Raw genomic sequence first — 18,355 nt, 5'->3', positions numbered from 1 at the left:
AGCAAGTTTAGAATTCGATCTCCTCCCAGACTTCTGTTAAAAGAACCATTAATTTCATTTTTGTGTTTACAGTTTGTCTTAAACTACTGTTTATGTTTATACTACATGCATGTCAAACCACACACTTTAAATGTTAAATGACACCTGGCAGGTGTTTTCCCAGACTTGAATTTTAGCTTTTTTGTATTTCATTTCCTGCTTCTACGGTGTTTGCTAAGTCACCTAATTTTGATATGATCTGCAGACTTAACTACAGTAGTTTATTAAATATTTCAGAATCTAGATCACTGATTCCTAAAAAAGAAGAGCAGTGGTCCTGTAGTACTCCACTCATTACATCTTCCCAATCACCCTCACCTGTACATTCTATTTTCTACTTAATAAGCAATTCTCAGTTAAAATACTCACATCTCCCTTAATTCCTGCTGCCTTCAATTTGAGAATATATTATTTATGAGGAGCTCTATCAAAGGTTTTCTGAAAATCTAAATACACAATATTATATGCTCTGTGGGTGTCCATTACTGTTTCTTGTTCAAAGAACTCTAACAGGTTGGTTAGGCAAAGTCTACCCTTTTAAATTCCATGTCTTCACTTCACCAGGATATTGTTTCCAAATACTCTAAGTGATTTGGTAGGTAAGTTTTAATTATTGCTTCCTCAACACTGAATGTAAGTCAGACTTATGGTTTTATAGGCCTATGATTACGTGGTTCATTTTTCTCACAAATCTTAAGGATTAACACTACATTAACAATTCTGCAGTGTCTGCATACTACCCCTGTCTTGAGTGACTGTTGGAAGTGCTGTGTCATAGATTATAGATTCTGAATAACATATCTTGTTTCCTTGAGTACAATTGGTATGATGCCATCAGGGAAATTATTCATCTTGAATGCTTCTAATACCTGAAACACCTCTACCTCTTCTATGATCATACAATGGATAATATTATGGAAAATGTATGGAATACAGAACTTTGTCATTCTACTGCCTAGGACCTATTGTTGAATTAGTGTATATCTGAGAATGTTCATTCAGTACTGTACATCAGCCATTTCCATTTGTCTCTAGAAGCTTCTTGTTTTTGTCATGATATATTTGACTTAATCCTTGATGGTTATTGCTGTTGTAGTACTAACAGAAGTTTCTATTATTTATTCTAGCCACCATTGCAATATTCCTTTCAATTTTTCTCTTAGCCATTCTAATTTCTTTTTTTACCTCTGCTTACCTCTCTTTTTATTTATCTGGATCCTGTTATTTTTATTTTTATAAAGTGCTGTCTTTCCCCTAAAATGTTTTCCTAATTGATTTGTTGAACTATTTGGGGTACTTTTTTCTGCTTTTGATTTATTTTGACTTTTGTTATAAAATTGTTCAGTGCTCAAGAACTTATTTAAAGTGTTTTCATCCATTTTCCACTGATTTCATCTTTCCAATCCAATGTTACTTCTCTTAAAATGTGTCTCATTCTTTCAGTCTGCTTTCCAGAAAATCCAAGCTGATGCTTAGAACTTAACCTGTTCAGTTTCATATACTTCAAAGCACATCTTATTATAATAACAAATCCCAACTGTTTCTGTCTCCTCCGCTTGCTTCACTTTGTCTTGATTGTTTGAAAAGACAAGATCGACGCAAACATTTCCTTTTGTAGGTGCTCAAGGTAAGAAAGCAATTTTTAAACCTTCCGATTTTTAAACGGTTCCGTTGCCAATAGTCATATAGGTCTTTTCCCCTTTATGTTGGGGAAATTGAAGTCTCTCTGGCATCTATCTCCTAATGTTACTGTACATGCCTCTCCATTGTTTTTGGTTAGCCAGGTTTCTGTGATTCCAGAAACATCATAATTGCCTATTAATGTTGTACAGTATATTCTATCTAATCAAATTTATTTCTGATACTCCTAGCTTGTAATATAAACCTCTAGACCACTAGCATGACTTTGTGCATCTTTTCTCTCACTCAGCATTCGTTCTTCCCAGAGACAGAGCTTTCCTTCCAATTCCGCTTCTATGACTTTCATCCTTGTTCATTCCTGTTCATCCCCACGCTTGCCCCTAGATCACACAGTCCCCATCCATTGCTGTATTGCTCTGCACCATCTTCTTGTGCTCTTTTATAGCATGGCTGGACCTGGTGGTCCAACCTCCATTTACTTCCTCCAAGAAACCCTCTCTGTCCACTTGACCTCTAGTTATCCAGGCTCTGTGCCAAACAAGAGGTTCCCTGTAGCTTTCATAATATCTGCTCTTCTTTTCTGGGTTCCTTCTGATGATGTCATCCTTCCTTTTGTAGCTCTGGCACAACACACCCCTAGGGCAGCGTCATGTTCCTTCCAATCTCTTCTTGACCCACTCTCTCTCCTTGTCTCCCTGCTTTCTGCCCTGTTTCATCCATGGGTGTGCAACCTCCCTCATCTTCAGCCCCATTTTATCAGATGTGTTTTCAACTTCCCCTCCCCAATCCTGCCTTTATCCAAAAAACACATATTCTGAACTATCAGTGTAAAATATTAAGGGGGGGGGGGGTAAACTTTCAGGCTTCTTGTGTAGTCATGTGGATTCCTGTAGGAGTGACGTGAAATAAATATGTAAAGGTTGATGTCTGTTACATAATGTTACCTTGTACTGTTTGCATGTTTTAGAGGTTTCTGTGTGTGTAAAACATACAATAGCTGCTTTGATGTAAGACAGGTTTCTGAGAAATCAGACAATGAAGTATTATTATATTGTACAAAATAGTAGGATTGTCAATCACAGAGCTCATACCCCGAGGTAGTTAACAACTCTTAAGTTTCAACATTTCTAGTTGTAATGCTATGAGATTCATGTGGCTACATCACTGCCTTCCATCAGCTCATGCTAAAACCCTGAGCCAAGCTGTCTCAGATTGTACAGCTTTCTCTAGGTATGACTTTAACCTAAACAAGTGCCTTGTGATATTCCTTAATAAACATTATTTTTAAAGAATGTGTATGTTTTCATTATCATAGAATACAGAGTGAAGAAAAATGAGTGAAACATAAATTAAATGAGACGCAGAAGCTATAACAAAAAACAGCATAAAACACAATGTATTTCCAAAAATACATTTTGATGCTGATAGGATTTTGACCATGTAGTTTCAGTTGCTAACATCATTTCTGATGCTAGAAAATGCATACTGCTGGAGATGTAACTTTTCCTTGAAAGGATATGCTTCTTCACTAAAAGAGTATGAAGGAAGGGACAGTATTGTCAGTTTTAACAATCAGGTTTCAGACTATAACAAATCTGCATCTCATTGTCTCTCCCTTTACACTATATGCAATATCACAATGATTCCTAGGACACTGATACTCTACTACTGTTATTTAGTGGATATCTTTGTACAGGGTAGCTCTTAAAAATCCATAACAAAATTAACCTTATAGAATAAGGGGTTTTACATTTAATTAAGCAAATATTACAGTATATACAGTACACCTTTTAAATTACTGTAGTAAAATGAATGATTTGTTCACCTATACAATATTTCAACAACACCTAAAACTACAATTAAGAGTGTGTACAAATACATAGTTCAACAAAATCAACACTAAAATTGCTGAAAATCACAGTAATGCTTTTACCCAAGTGTAGCAACTCTGGTGGAAAACATTAATTGCAAATAAGTGAAAATCAAGAAGAAAGTCAGACATAAAGCAGATATAAATGTAGTATCTCATTATATCATAAAGAGGAAAAATACACACATTTGGAAGGGAATGTACAACTAGTGGGGCAGTTTTTGAGAAGCAAGTTTGGAAATTGAGAGGTACAGTATAGGCAAACATATGGCTGATTGGTGTTTTGTGTTTAGGTTTTTGATGTGACTGCCTGAATACCCTTATTTTCATAGTGCTTGCGAATATATTCTACAATTACATTTTCCACATTGATTTTTTTCTTAAAAATTATTATATAACATTTAGGACCGAAATGGCAACATAAAATGCTGTAGTTTGATACTAATATTGCAGCACCTTTGATTGCTCCAAGATACTCTCCGGATGTACTAATATATACTGGAATGAAAAGGATCCACACAGAAAGGTAAATCAGCATGCTTATTGTAATGAATTTAGCATTTTTGTAAAGGTCTGGTAAATGTTTTCCTTTGAAAGCAAAGAGAAAACAGATTATGGCAAGTATAGCAATGTACAGAAGCACTGCCCCAAACGCTTCTTTTGAACCTGTTGTACATTCAAGTAAAATGGTGATTTCCTTTTCAGTATTTTCATTGGCAGTTGGCGGATCCAGTGTAAGCCATATAACACATAATGAAACCTGAATTCCTGTACAAACCATTACAATTAAAACTGGTTTGTTCAGTTTTTTCAAGTTTTCATTGATCATTACATCAAACGAGAAACCAACAAATATCTGAAATAGGTTCGCTAAAATACATGACACACAAAGGGCAAAGCTAATGCCAAAAAGTGGGAGACCAATCTGACAAGTCAACTGAGTGGGTTTCCCAATGAACATCCATATGCTGCTAAAGCTAGCCAACAGTGAAAGAAGTGTCAGAAAGCAGAGGTTCCCTCCCGCACCTTTCACTACAGGGGTATTCAAGTGTCTTGCAAACAGAACACCAATCAGGAGGGTGATAATTATCCCTGTTAAATCAAATACTGCCAGAACTATGGCAAAGCCATCATACCACTGCAAGAGAACAACTGTCTTTTTCAAACACTTGTCTTTCATAGGAGATGGGTACTCATTTTCTTGGCAGGATTTACAAGGTTCCACTGGAAATAAAAAGAAGCATGTTGTTAGGATAATGAAAAGGCAGTTTTAACCTTCTTTAATATGAATGATGCTATGTTTCCACTAGCCACTTTGAGGTGGACATCAACCAGACCACCTGATTTTCAGTATAGGGCCTGTCAAGGTACAATTTCCAATGTTATGCTTTACGAGCCCCAGCATATCCAGGTGGAAGTATCCTCATGTAAAGTATAAAGACAGCATCGCTGTGTTTTGAATTGCATTTTGAGTTTTGAAAAATGGCAAAAGCAAACAAACTGATCACTGAAACCTGAAACAAAATTGCACTGTTTGAGAAAGTGAGAAAATAAAAGTATGGGGTATAGTGTTATTCACAGCTATTGCTAAGTGCTTTTCAAAACTTGAAAGTATGTAAAAGGCCTTTCCATGACCAAACCTCAGAAAATATATTCTGTAGTTCTGGAGGCCTCTTTAGATTTGTGTATTTGAGGAACAGAGCAGTTGAGGTTGGACTAGATAGTATTAACTGGGACTGTCAGGACACTGTTTTGAAAGTTAGGTTTTGTATTGTCCCTGCTAATTGATATTAATGTTTGAATTATGCTTTATTTTGTTCCAATCTCTTGTTTACGACTTGAAAACCTGAGTTTGAGATTGAAAGTGACCTGTGTAACTCAGATTTGCCAGCAAACAATTAGATATATACAGTATGAGTGTGCAATACACTGCAATGAAAGAGGTATTGTTTTCTGCTAAAAAGAAATATCCAAAGGCATGTAAGTAAATTAAATAAATGCAGCATTACTGGTTTTTGTTGCTTTCAGTCAACTTCTCAGGTTTCACAAATTTACTTCTGTGTAAGATCTTTGTTTCTGTTTTAGATGTGTTAGTAAAAATATATCATGTAAAGCTGCGCCATGGCGTATAGAAAATATCAGATATACTGTAGGTGAGCTGTACCTGGGGGAAATGCAGTGGCAACACAGACAGCCATCTTTAGGTTCACAGATGACCTGTACCCCTTGCAGTGACTCATGGAAATGAGTCATTAATAAAAAAATAAATAAAACCACTTTGCATGAAAGAAGCAGAAGATCACCTGACCTCATCCCAGATTCATGTTATGCCTCCATCACAAATGCTGTGAGGCTCTTAATGTTTAGTTTTGTTGTTCTCCATTGTGTGGTGTTATTTACAGTATGCTGGTATGAAGAGGGAAGTTGTAGTACTGTATTAGCTGTTATACAAGGGATAGACTTGAAACTTACTTCCTCCAAGTGAATATAGTTTGTTTTCACATGGTTCACAAACATTGCAGCATTTCTTTGGCGATGGACGTAACTCAAATCCAGGCATACAGGATTTGTAACACAGAGCAGATGTTACCTGAGGTGAAAACATGCATACATTAGATACTGTAGAAAAGATAAATCTCATTAGTATTTGTTCAATTTTTATAAAGTCTATTTTATAAAATGTTTATCACCAAAGCAAAGCATTTTTAAGGTTTAATGAATAAAAGAATGATTCATTTATAGTTTCCAAATAAATAACGAAAGTAATACTTTGCTAGAAATTTGCCTTTCTAGAAATAGTGCTTCATTTTGTTTGGTAAAGATGTTTATTCTTTTCATGCAGGAAACAATAAATACAATAGTACAATGCAAATAAAACATAATACAATACATGATGTGCATAAGCTGAAACCCTTTAATAGTGCTTTATGTACACTTCCTAACCTTTACGTGTCTTTCTGACTTATTCCTTATACGACTGTCAAAAAGGACTTAGAAGGAAGCACATACCATAATATTTTTAGATTAGAGAGTGCTGAATATTCTTTATGTACAGTACACTTCTTAACATTTACATATACTGTATAATCGTGTCTTTCTGGCTTATTCCTGATAAGGCTGTCAAAAAGGACTTTGAAGGAAGCACATACCACAGTATTTGTATATGTATAAAAAAACTCATCTTTTAAAAAAATTTCCCCAGTGTGTTTATATTCTCCAATGGTTGTGATGTTTACAGTTTCTTTTGACATTTTCCAGAAGACAATATCATATCCCAGACTGGGATCTCCGTTGTCATCAAATTCCACATGTGTTATATTGTCCACAGTGAAACTGACTTTTTTTATTTCTTCAAGTAACTGGAAAGAGTTGATATGGTTCTGAAAATTAATTTATTATTTTTACAGTGCCAAGCAAAAGAAACCCACAATTGAAACTATTTTCTAGAAATTAGAAAGTACTTTTAAGAGAAACTTTAAGATTTTAGACTTTACCATTATTTATTACAGCATTATTTTTCAAAAACCCCTTAACTGAAATATCATAATATTCACACTGTCACGGATGTCGGAAGGGACGAACCGTGGAGAGGCAGGAGAGCGAAAAGACCCTATGCGTAGCGGCGAGACGGGGGTTAGCCCGGGCTCAGCTGTTCAGGAAATGCCATATACAGTAGAAACCTATGCCCTCAGGTAGCGGACGTGGGGCGACCTGGTGCTAGGCGTGTTTCAGGACATCCGAACGTCAATGCTGAGAAAAGGCAGAATGAAAGCCCGGGAAATATATAGCCCCAGAGAGAAAAAACACCGTAAGGACAGAAGAGAAATCAGAGACAGGACAGAGAAGGAGCGCCCTCTGGCTGCAGACGGCGTGACACACACCCTTTGATCAAATAATATAATTGTTTATACATGTATTACCAAAAGTTTGAAGGTTGAGAGTGAAAAAGTCCGTTTTCAACACTTTTAAGACCACATCACTCTATAATTGAATAATGAATATTTCTGTGGAGTAATGAAACAAATGCTGACAAAAGTTACGTTTCTCGGTGAAATTAAGGTGTGATGTACATAAAACAACATCTGCTGTTACTAAAGAGGTTTTAATGTTCTTTTTTATTAATGAAGACGAAATGTCTATACAGTATTGGTGAAATGGATTGTATAACCCACAATACATTCGAAGCCTCCTCAGAACTCTGTTTAGAGCACAAGTGGATATTCTAACATGACAATAACAGAATACATATGTCACAATCTTCTTCAGAATGGCTAAAATAAATATTATAGAATTCCAATAAAAATTCAATTGAGAATCTTTAGAATAAGTTGAATACAATAAATGTGGAAAGATTTGGTGTTGAGGGTCAAATGGTCAAACTTCACTAAGGATTCTTGACAAAAAGCTTATTGACAACTATTCCTATTATTTAAAGGAACAAGATGCTTCAACTAGCAATTCATTTGATGTGCTTTGTGAGGGCATGCCTATATTAAGGGAATATAGTAGTGGTATACAAATACAGTGGTGTAGACTTTTAAAGGGATACCCTGCTAAATCTTTTAGGTTTAACTTCCTGAGAAAATTACAGTGCTGGCTGTAGATCAATGCTTTCTCTTCCCCAAAACTAGTCCCAAAAACACTAGATTTTGTTTTAGCTGGAACTTAGTAAAACACTTGTGTAGCATGGAATGAATGTCAAACGTGTCCGATGCCATCCTGAGCTTGTTTTATTAAGTACATTTGGATATACAGTATAGTATATGGGAAGCGCGTTATGATGCGGTTGATGGAACAAGTCAGCTAACAGGCAGCCCTAGAAGCAGAACCAGCTAGCTTGAAGTGGAACTCTGTGGCCAACAGCAAACTCTGTGGTGACCCAGATGAGTAGTTTGCTGTGGAAGCAGGAAAGTAGAATCTCTTGCTGAGGTTTAACGGAACGGAATGACTGAGAATGTATACAAGCAGAACCCCCAAAAGAAGACGGAATGCAGCTGGAAGCCCAGGGTGGGGGGGAGAAAAGGACTGGACCATACTAGCTGGACACCAACCAAGGGAGGTGGGAATCTGGGGGGGTAGGGGTTAATTGCTGTAGCAGCCTAGGTACACTTGCGGGGTGCAGTGGGAGTCAGCACCTGAGGGTGCTATCAAGGACAGCAAAAAGGAAAAAGAAGGATAGGGGACAAGAGAGAGACACAAGAACAGGTATAGGCTGGGGATGTAGGCAGTTTGGATGCTTGAAGGGGAATGGCAACAAAACTGCAGCAGTTTGTTTAGAGTTTCTGGAGGATGTAGCATCAGGGGATCTGAAAGAAAAATGCAGACAACATGGTGGGAGAAGAGCAGCTTAATTTCAGGGGAGGGTAGAGGCTGAAGAAGTGAGAAAGTGATTCCAGATGAAGGCAAGGTCCTAGCAATGCCAAGTGAGAGGTACAGTACATGTGGCTCATATTAAATTCAACGTGGTACAAAGATGCAAATTGTGCTGTGTACAGTCAAGGAGCTCTCATGCGTAGGAAAGCCAAAGTGCAAGTTTATAATTTGACCTCCACCTGTACTTCTGGTCAATAACAGCATAAAAAGGAATTAAGCAGTCACAATGTATTAAATTGTAATCCTGTAAATTGAAAACAGTTGTGGTGTGAACATAATACTGATGTGAATTATAAAAAATATAATTATCTCACCTCCCAAGCCGAAAAGTTGAAATTTCTTATGCATCCTGTGCTGTTGCATTTTAAAAGTTGTTTCAAGCCATTGGCAATTGCATTCACAGCTAAATACACACTGTAAAAACCATCACTATCAATGCATTTTTCAAGGAAGCGTACGTCTACACATTTTTTTGTAAGGTTTCCCAAATCATCTCTTGTGTGATAAAATGCACAGGTTTCTGTGTTTTCAGAACTTAAGCTAGAATTTGGGCATGGTGGATAGTTTTTCAGGTATTCAGGAAAAAAGCTTGAATTATATTCTTTATCTTTTAAGTTATGTATGTATTCCTTGAACCCAGGAACTACATTTCTTTTCCCAATAAATCCAATAACGTTTCCGATATTCTGAATCCCCTTCAAACTTGCTACAGCTTTTGAAGTGGACCAGGCATCACTTGCTATCCAGTTTCTATTTATACTGAGCTTTACTGCTTCTTCAATTATGATCTGTACATTTGCATATTTTGTAAAAATTAATACAGCCTCACCGGATGACTCATTAATGGTTTTCATTAAATTATTTAATACGCTTCGAGTTTCAGTATCATTTTGTGAGAAGAGTGCTGGAAGAATTTCCTTGAAGGCAATGCACAACTTATATTTCGTAGCATGATCAATGAAACCTTCAATTCCATATTTCCCATATTCATCATTACTTCCAATTACTCCAATGCTGTTCCATCTCTCATTGACTGCAAGCAGGGCAATGGCCTTTGTTTGGTGAGCATCACTTGGGATTGTACGCAGAAAAGAGGGGAATTTTGACTTCGTACTAAGAACTTCGCTTGTGGATGAATAACTAATCTGAAACAATTCAAAATACAGACAATTAAAAAATAATAGACTCAAGATAATATTTGCAATGTCTAGTATACTGTAAAAAACACTATTTCAGCTGCTGCCTCTGCTCCTAAAGGATCTACAGAACGAACAACCATTACATTAAGTGTTGCCAGAAAATGATGATCGGTCTCAAAAATAAATATGTAAATTTTTGTACAAATGCTGTACAAAATTGTTAATGATAAGCAGACATTTATTAATTCATCTGCTGAGCAGAATTTGATAATTTATATTTTACCCATTTGCAATCGATTTGTTTGGGTTGTGGGAGTCTGGCACAAGCTATTCAGACATGTTGTTTAAGCTGATCCACTTTTTTTTCCTATTAGCAACCAAACAGGCTAGATTGGCCTAAATGGCTTTATCAAATGTTTAACCATCCTAATGTACTTGTGCCCCACTGGGGGAGATTTTCTTGAGGAAATAACATTTCACAACATGCTTTAAATTATTTGTAGGGACACCAAACCAGTTGATCACAAGGAATAAGTTAGTAATTACAAGTTAATACTTTGAAGATGTGATAAGTCATGATTACTCATATTCTGCTGTCTAATATTGCTTGAATAATGCAATATGTCATTCATTTCGAAGAAACACTCTACAGTAGGAAAATGCATTTTCACCAAAAATGCCAGATTCTAGCAACAAAAATTACAGTCTTTGAAATTGTCTTTGAAAATATATCCACTTTTTCTTCATCTGTTTTACTGCAGTATTCATGATGTTTTATATTTATTATGTCTATGGAGATAAGGAGATATGTCTTCTTACTGTACTGTTCTTAGACATACCTGTGGTATAAGCGCTATGGTCAGTAAACGGGCTACTGCTATTGATATTTCAGAGTGCCTCTCTCCAATGACTGCTTTTACATTTGACTCATAGTTGCTGTAATCACTCCTCAGTGGAAAACAGTTTTCAAATGAGTCACTTTGATCTTCCATGAACTTCAAAGCAGTTTTAATTGCCATGGTTACATCTCCACATGTGTCATAAATTTCATAACCCAGTGTCACGTTGGGTAACATAGGAGATTTATTTATCATTTCAATGGAATGTATCATTACTTGCGTCCCGAGAAATGTCTCCACATCAAATCTGAAAGGACAAAAATATTTATTTAGAAATGCAATATAAAGGATTTAAAATTGATGGCAAATCAGCACCCACAGTTGTGAATAACAGGCAATAGGTAATAAAAGTCGGTAATGAATAAGGATGTGAAAAATATCTTTATAACATAACCAAACACAGTAGCCAAATCCAAAATGCAACTGCCCAAGGACACCTCAAACATTAGCATTTCATTTCTGCAGCATTTTAACAACATGGATGTTCTTTTACTATTTTATTTATAAGTTCACAAGTTCAGTATAATACTACTGCCATAGGGTAAGATTTTTCCTGTTATGTTCCAAAATCCATATGCCCATCTTTACACAAGCACAGGCCTTTATGGAGTCTTAAAATAAAATGTTGGAGGAAGTCAATCCTTAATCTCTCCCCCTTCCATTCTCCTACTTATATATATATATTCACTCCAGAGCAGCTACTCACACATCTTCACTCACATCTCATTATCACCCTTGCAGCATTTCTCTGGTTTATTCCCCACAAAAAGGGAGTTAGCCTTGTCCTTACAGACTGGTTGTCCTTCCCTCAGCTACAGTAGATGAGTTAAGTCAATAAAGGAACTAATTCAAATCGCACCTTTGCTAAGCATTAGACATTAAACATTAGAAGAATAACATGGATAGAAACACAAATAATAGAATATTATTTTTGAGAATGAGATTATATACAGTAATTACAGAGGGCAGAGTGGAGGACTGCTGTGGGGGACGTGTGCTGGAGCTTCGTGGAGCAGTGGTGTCCTGAGAGGCAGGGCCGGAGTGGCTTGCTTGGAAAACAAGCGCTTGGAAAGTGAAGATGGATTCGGCGGCTGGAAAAGTTGTGAGAGTCCTGCTATAGCTGGTTAGGGGTAGATGGAGGTCGGTGTGGCGAGACCAGTCATTGAGAGACTTGGAAGGAGGAATTGCAGAAGTTCAGTTTCCTCTTAGAAAGCATAAGAAAAAGAGCCACTGAGAATAGTACAGTATTGCCTCTCTGTTGAGAGCCAATGCCAAATGTTAAAACAAAACCTGCAAGGGGGTAAGCAACAGGCATGACAGTTATACACAGACAGGCAGGAATAGGCAAGACTAGGGATGGATCTTCCCTGAACCTTTGTTTTAAGATCGACATGTAACGATCATGGCATAGAGTATCAGTTGTTGCTTTTTGTATGTATGTTTACATGTCTCACTGTGTAAACAAAGTTTGTTTCTTTCATAATGTTATTGAATTAACCAATGAGGACATAGGTCCAAGCTCACTTATTCTCAGTGCATCCAGGATCTTTGACACTTGGTATATTTTTTCAAAGTTGTTCATTGTACTTTATTCATAAGAAACACTGTTGTTAAAACTGGAACAACAATTACTCAAGTATTTATAAATGCTTATAATATCTACTGTATATTTCATAGATATAATATGCATGATACTGTAATTATCTGATAATAATCCTGTAATTATTCTTTGTTAAAGATCACTTGCTTCCAGGATAATGCCTTAACACACTTTTGTGATATTCTGTTAAGTGTGTATTTACACACTCTATACTAAAGAGTTTACCATTAAATCTGTATAGTTTTATAATTTATTATTTATGTATAAAACATACATGCAAAATACAACAGCTATATTATCTTAACAGAAGTCTGATAAATGTCAGAATGCCTGTGAACAACAATTATTAACATGCTATGTACTGTATCTTTCCTCTGTCTTTGTACTGTGATAATACTGATACTAAGATTTTGTTTAGCCACTAATGGTTAATAACATGTCAACGGTATAAAGCACAAATATATAAATGTTCGTAGAGGTAAACAGGTATTTTTTTCATCTAGAGTTTACTTACAAAGTGCATGTAAAAGACTTCAACGATTCTGAGATGGTTTCATTTTTCATTCTTTGATGCATGGGAAAAAGTCCACCAATAATGATGTCTCCAGGCAAACAGACACCTCTGGATCCTCCTGGAAGTGTGCAGTCAGAGAGGGGTGTGGAGCATTTAAAGAGAAACACAGTGGAAAGTAGCAGGATTGATTGACCCCACATCTTGATCCCACACCACAAAAATCTACAGAGCTTGAAAATGTCTGCTGCCTCACAGCACAAGCTCAGCCAACTGACGGGAAAACCTTTATATAGTATGCTTTAAGTGCTTTTTTGTGCTGAACAAGGAACTCACTAACATAAAAAAGGAACACCAAAGATTTGCATACTTTTGTACCTCTTTGGTGTTATATTTGGAGCACATCATAATGTTCCTCTGAAATTAGGGAAATAAAGTTTTTTAAAGGGTTTTGTTAATGATGTTTTAATAAGATGGCTTGTGTTCAATAATATTAGACACATATGAAGATATTTTGTGCAGACATTAAGCCTCTGCAAAATCTATAATAACATCTGAAATGAAAAGTAGTATGCTCAGTAGTATAATCTGACATGAAATCAAAAACAGACATTGTGCTATTGTAATACCTAGAATTCCAGTATGCAAACATCTTGTGTCTGAAAGCTCGTGATGAAATAATCTGTTGATCAGTAAAGCTACCATAATAAAAGCCTATAACCTGTTGATCCGAGTATTCAATGAGCAAGGAAGGAAACAGAAACTCTTTAACAACTGTAATAAGAAAAATCTGGAAACAGGTTCTTAAAAATCATGATGAAAGTAATAGATTTATAACACCAAGATAAGACCACCTTTTTAATTAGGTACTGTAGTACTCTTCTTAATAAAATATTTATTAGAAATCTTAAGATTGAACATTTCAGCAGAAGAAGCACACATTTTACTTTATATTTGTTTATACCTTAGCAGCTCAGTCACTGTATGTTATACTTTAAGCATCCTTTAATGTCTCATATAAAACAAACAAACAAACCAACCATTCAAGTTATTGCTCACATTTTATGTTAAAAGTTCTACCTGAAATCTTTATATCTATATTTAATAGTTATCTAAAATAAAGATAACTTATGCAGATATGACATTAGTATTATTAAAAATTCTTTGGAAAGTCTTTGGAAAGAGTGTTTTCAGTCTTTTAATTCATAATAACTAATCAGTAAAGCTATAGTTACATTATAATCGTATTAATCATCCCTGTAATATGAGTAAAACAACAGTTTTATTTTGGCATTTTCATACAGTACATGTGTTTTGGATATCTTTCATCTCTGACATAACAGTACATTTACATAACAGTAAGCTTATTACAGTTGCTTGAGCATTACACAAGCCAAGATGATTTTTGCATAATAATTATGGCGCTGCTATGAAGAGTATATGCCGCCTCTTTTTGCTGCTGATGCAGTCAATAAAATTACGAAGCGCCCTCCAAAGGTATTGAGGCAGTAAAGTCATGTCATGTCATCTGCCAAATCGCCGTATACCATACGGTGTCGCGGGAAGCCTACCCAGCAAGCAACGAGCGCAAGACAAGGTACTGTACAACCTGGACAGAGCGCCAGTCCATCGCAGGGCAGTAAAGTGAAAATGTTATTTTTACTAACACAATCAATTTGAATTTATGATTTTGCAATTAATAAGTACAGTATAATACACAACTTTACTTTAGTTTCTATGCATACATTTAATCGTATCATAACAAAACATAAAGTACTGTAATTTTTGTTAAACCAAGTGATTTCAAGTGACCATCAGTAAGTATTGGGACACAATCAGTTTAAGTAAATTTCAGAGTATAAAAGACATTATCTGGTTGCACTTCACTGGAGGCAAAAAAAAATTAAATCTACAACCCATCGTGATCACCAAACTATGTCCTTATTTTATATGTTTTGTCAAGCTTTTACAGATGTCACCTGAGCTTATTATTATTTTGGGGTTTTCAAGACTTTATATTTGACAAATCAAACACTATTACTTTATTTAATTGATCGAAAACAGTAGAACTAATTTGTGTTCTGTAAAATACTTAAGAGACACAGATTTAGCCATTCAGAATGCACGTTAAAACCCCATAACACTTTCGCTGGCCAATGATCGACAGGTGGCACTTTTGGTGTATAAGAGTTAGTGAAACGATTGTTTCATTTAATCACTCTATATAATATGGAATATTAATATGGAATTTTACAACTAAAGGGAAATTTTGGTAGTTGAGCATAAAAATAACAGGATCATAACGTCTCTGAACGTCATAAACGATATTAATTTAGGAATATAAATATATTATACATATACTGTAAATGGCTGGTAGTGGTAGCTAAAATATAAAAAAAAATACACAATAGTATTCCACTTTCTTCATTAACATTTTATGAATCAAAGTCTTTAACTCGCTCACTTACCGTGGTTATTTTGGGAAAGTTTTGACGTGTTCGTTATGATTATATTAAGTTTATATACTTTATAAAAAACTAGAATGTTTTAACCTTTTCTATGAATACTTGCTGTCGTTATTGCAGTAAAAAACAGTGTACTTTTTAGAATCCGCAAAAAGGATTATAATAAAAAGGAATATAATATGGAATCGCGTTTCTGAAGAAATTAATAATGACATTAATTTAAGGATCTAAATATAATATATTTATATGGCTAGTCGTCTTACCCTATTCCACTTTCTTTGTAAATATCTGATTCAATTTCTTTGACTCATTCGAATTACGTTGGAAACATTTGAACCTGTCTGTTTCAGCAATCTTTCATGGTATAATGGTAAAGAAGAAGTGTTCCTGGTCTCAGTTTTAAATACACTTCCACGCGCTATCAGTTGTGCCACATGGTTGACATTTTACTGCTCATTCTGAAGAAAGCTCCTGGGTTGAGCTTGTCATGTCTTTGAGGATTTTTAACACTTGTAGCTTCAAGACTAAAAAGGTTCAGTTTTTTCATCCTGTCAGTGTTGGACATTTCATTCAGCCCCATCTGGTTGCTCTTCTCTGGACTGATTCCAAAGCAGCAATATCTTTTCTATAATGTACAGTAGTAACCAAAATTGTGCAATATTCCAAATGGTGCCTTGCCAGTGCATTGTACAGTTTTAGCATAACATTTCTTGATTGAAATTCTACACTTTCAACTGTACTGTATATCATAACATTTTGTTTGTCTTTTTAATTGCTTCCCCACGTTGCACAGAAACAACGGTATCTCAATAAATGACGTGCTATTGGCTCAAGGTAAAAAAAAATATTATTTAATATTTCACTGCCCCCTAGTGAACTGGATAGTAATGATATGGATTTGGATGGCAACATTATAAAAAAAGTTTGACGCATAGAAGAAATTAGAAGATTTAGAAGGCAAAGGTACAAATGATCTAATTAATCAAATAAGAAAAACATAAGGATAAAGAAAAAAATGAATGAAAAGAACAGAATCCTGTTGAGTGAAATGGAGAACATTAAATGAAAAGCACAGGTAAAATGGTGTAATAGAAAAGTCAGGAGATAAAAAAGAATATTGCATTTGAGACTAAAATACATAATATATTTTTTTCAATATTACAACAGCTGAAGACATGATAAGGAAGAAGTACCACAAATATAATAATTTGATAAAGAATGGAAATGACTCATAAATTAAATTAATATTTCACTCAGGTGTTTACCAAGGAAGAAATTAGCAACATGCTCCTAGTTAAGCAAAAACGAAGTACTAAATATTAAAGTATTAAACAGCATTGACACACAAAAAAACTGGCAGAAATCTTATGGATATTAGAAGCATGTAAAATCCAAAAAATCCCATGGAACAGATGGCATTCTCACAATAGTACTTCAGGAAACAAAATATGTTATTCATACACTGTGAACAAAGCTCCCAACAGACAGGTGAAAGAAAGCAGCACTCATACATAAAATAGACAATAATAACCATATAAAATATACAATATATAATATACTGTATGATAATTATAGACCAATAAATCTTAATGTAGAATGTCTAGTACAAGTAAAGTCTTTAAATAATATAATTAATTAAACTGGATGATCATTTCTATGTTAGTTCTAGGTAATAATCAACAGGGAGTTAGGAACGGCAATAATGGATACAAACAGACAAAATGACATGCCATTTCTAAGATTTTTAGAGTGATTTTAGTTAAGCTCCTCATTAATAATGATTAATTATTAATTTGAAGGCAGAAACATTCAAGGAAATGTAAGCCATTGGATTCAGAACTAATTAATAAATGGAACTTCAAAGGGAATTGTTTCAAAGTCCTCAAGCGATCTGAGTTAACCCTGTACCATTTCAGAACCAACAGTGAAACAAGAATCAGACACAAGTGAAACATTACAGGGATGAACCTTTAAAACCCATATCAGGGGATACTTATTTACAGTAAGGGGTGTGGCAGTCTGGAATGGTTATGCAGCTGATACCCTGTTTTCTTACAAGGAGTGGCTGGATCAGATCCTGGGATTACTTACAGTAGCTAATGGCAAATGCATTAAACTGGCTATATAAGATAAGATCAATTTATTAGCCATATACTGTACAATTTCTTGCATTAGGAATTTGTCTCTTTGCATACCCCAACATGCCATCCATGTGACACACAGATGATGAGAGAGAAGTTTGGGGTCAGAGCACACAGTCAGCCATTTATATGGCACCCCTGGAGCAGTTGGGATTAAGGGCTTTGCTCAGGGGCCCAACAGAGTAGGATCCCTCTGCCAGCCATGGGATACAAACCAGCAACCTTCAAGCCACAGGGGCAGTTCCTTAGCCACTGTTATGCCCTGAATGCCCAAAGGTCTTTTAAACTTTCTAATGTTCTTCCCAACACTGCTGTTATGCAGATATCCTTTATTCATTGTGTTAAATTAGTTTATGAAAAGAAAATAGCAATGAAGCTAAAGTTTTAAGCCAATGTTTCCATTATAGAACTGAGAGCTTCAAAACACCCTGCTAGGTTACAGGGTGAGGGCTGATGACCACTTTCATGGAGGACAAGTAATAAATACAGAATTGAGAGTTAATAAGAATATTCTATATTAACGTAATGTAAAAACATATTAATTTAAAGAATGAAAACAAGCTCCATAATATGCTGTTTATGGAATGAACCATGTACAGGTGTGTAACAGGATGAAGACAGTTAATCATTCTTAGAGAAAAGCTCCACTAGGGGTCACTAAAGGCTACAGCAATTAC

The 18,355-nt window shown here is 35.4% G+C and overlaps 1 protein-coding gene across 1 annotated transcript; it reads right to left on the bottom strand.

The window, feature by feature from the left end:
• Positions 1-3,060: 3,060 nt before the first annotated feature.
• Positions 3,061-13,320, bottom strand: LOC148839755 (G protein-coupled receptor family C group 6 member A-like). Its single transcript, XM_088905655.1, has 6 exons — positions 13,076-13,320; positions 10,902-11,208; positions 9,238-10,068; positions 6,700-6,909; positions 6,023-6,140; positions 3,061-4,774 (listed from the first exon to the last, which is right to left on the bottom strand). Exons 1-6 carry the CDS (start codon positions 13,273-13,275, stop codon positions 3,840-3,842), a joined length of 2,601 nt encoding a protein of 866 aa, XP_088761781.1. The 5' UTR covers positions 13,276-13,320; the 3' UTR covers positions 3,061-3,839.
• Between the last annotated feature and the right edge of the window lie 5,035 nt (positions 13,321-18,355).

This window comes from Atractosteus spatula, chromosome 2 (genome assembly GCF_055471065.1).
Source record: "Atractosteus spatula isolate fAtrSpa1 chromosome 2, fAtrSpa1.hap1, whole genome shotgun sequence".
NCBI classification, from domain to species: domain Eukaryota; kingdom Metazoa; phylum Chordata; class Actinopteri; order Semionotiformes; family Lepisosteidae; genus Atractosteus; species Atractosteus spatula.
The sequence above is the reverse complement of the archived record's forward strand: the minus strand, read 5'-3'. Positions and strand labels throughout refer to the sequence as shown.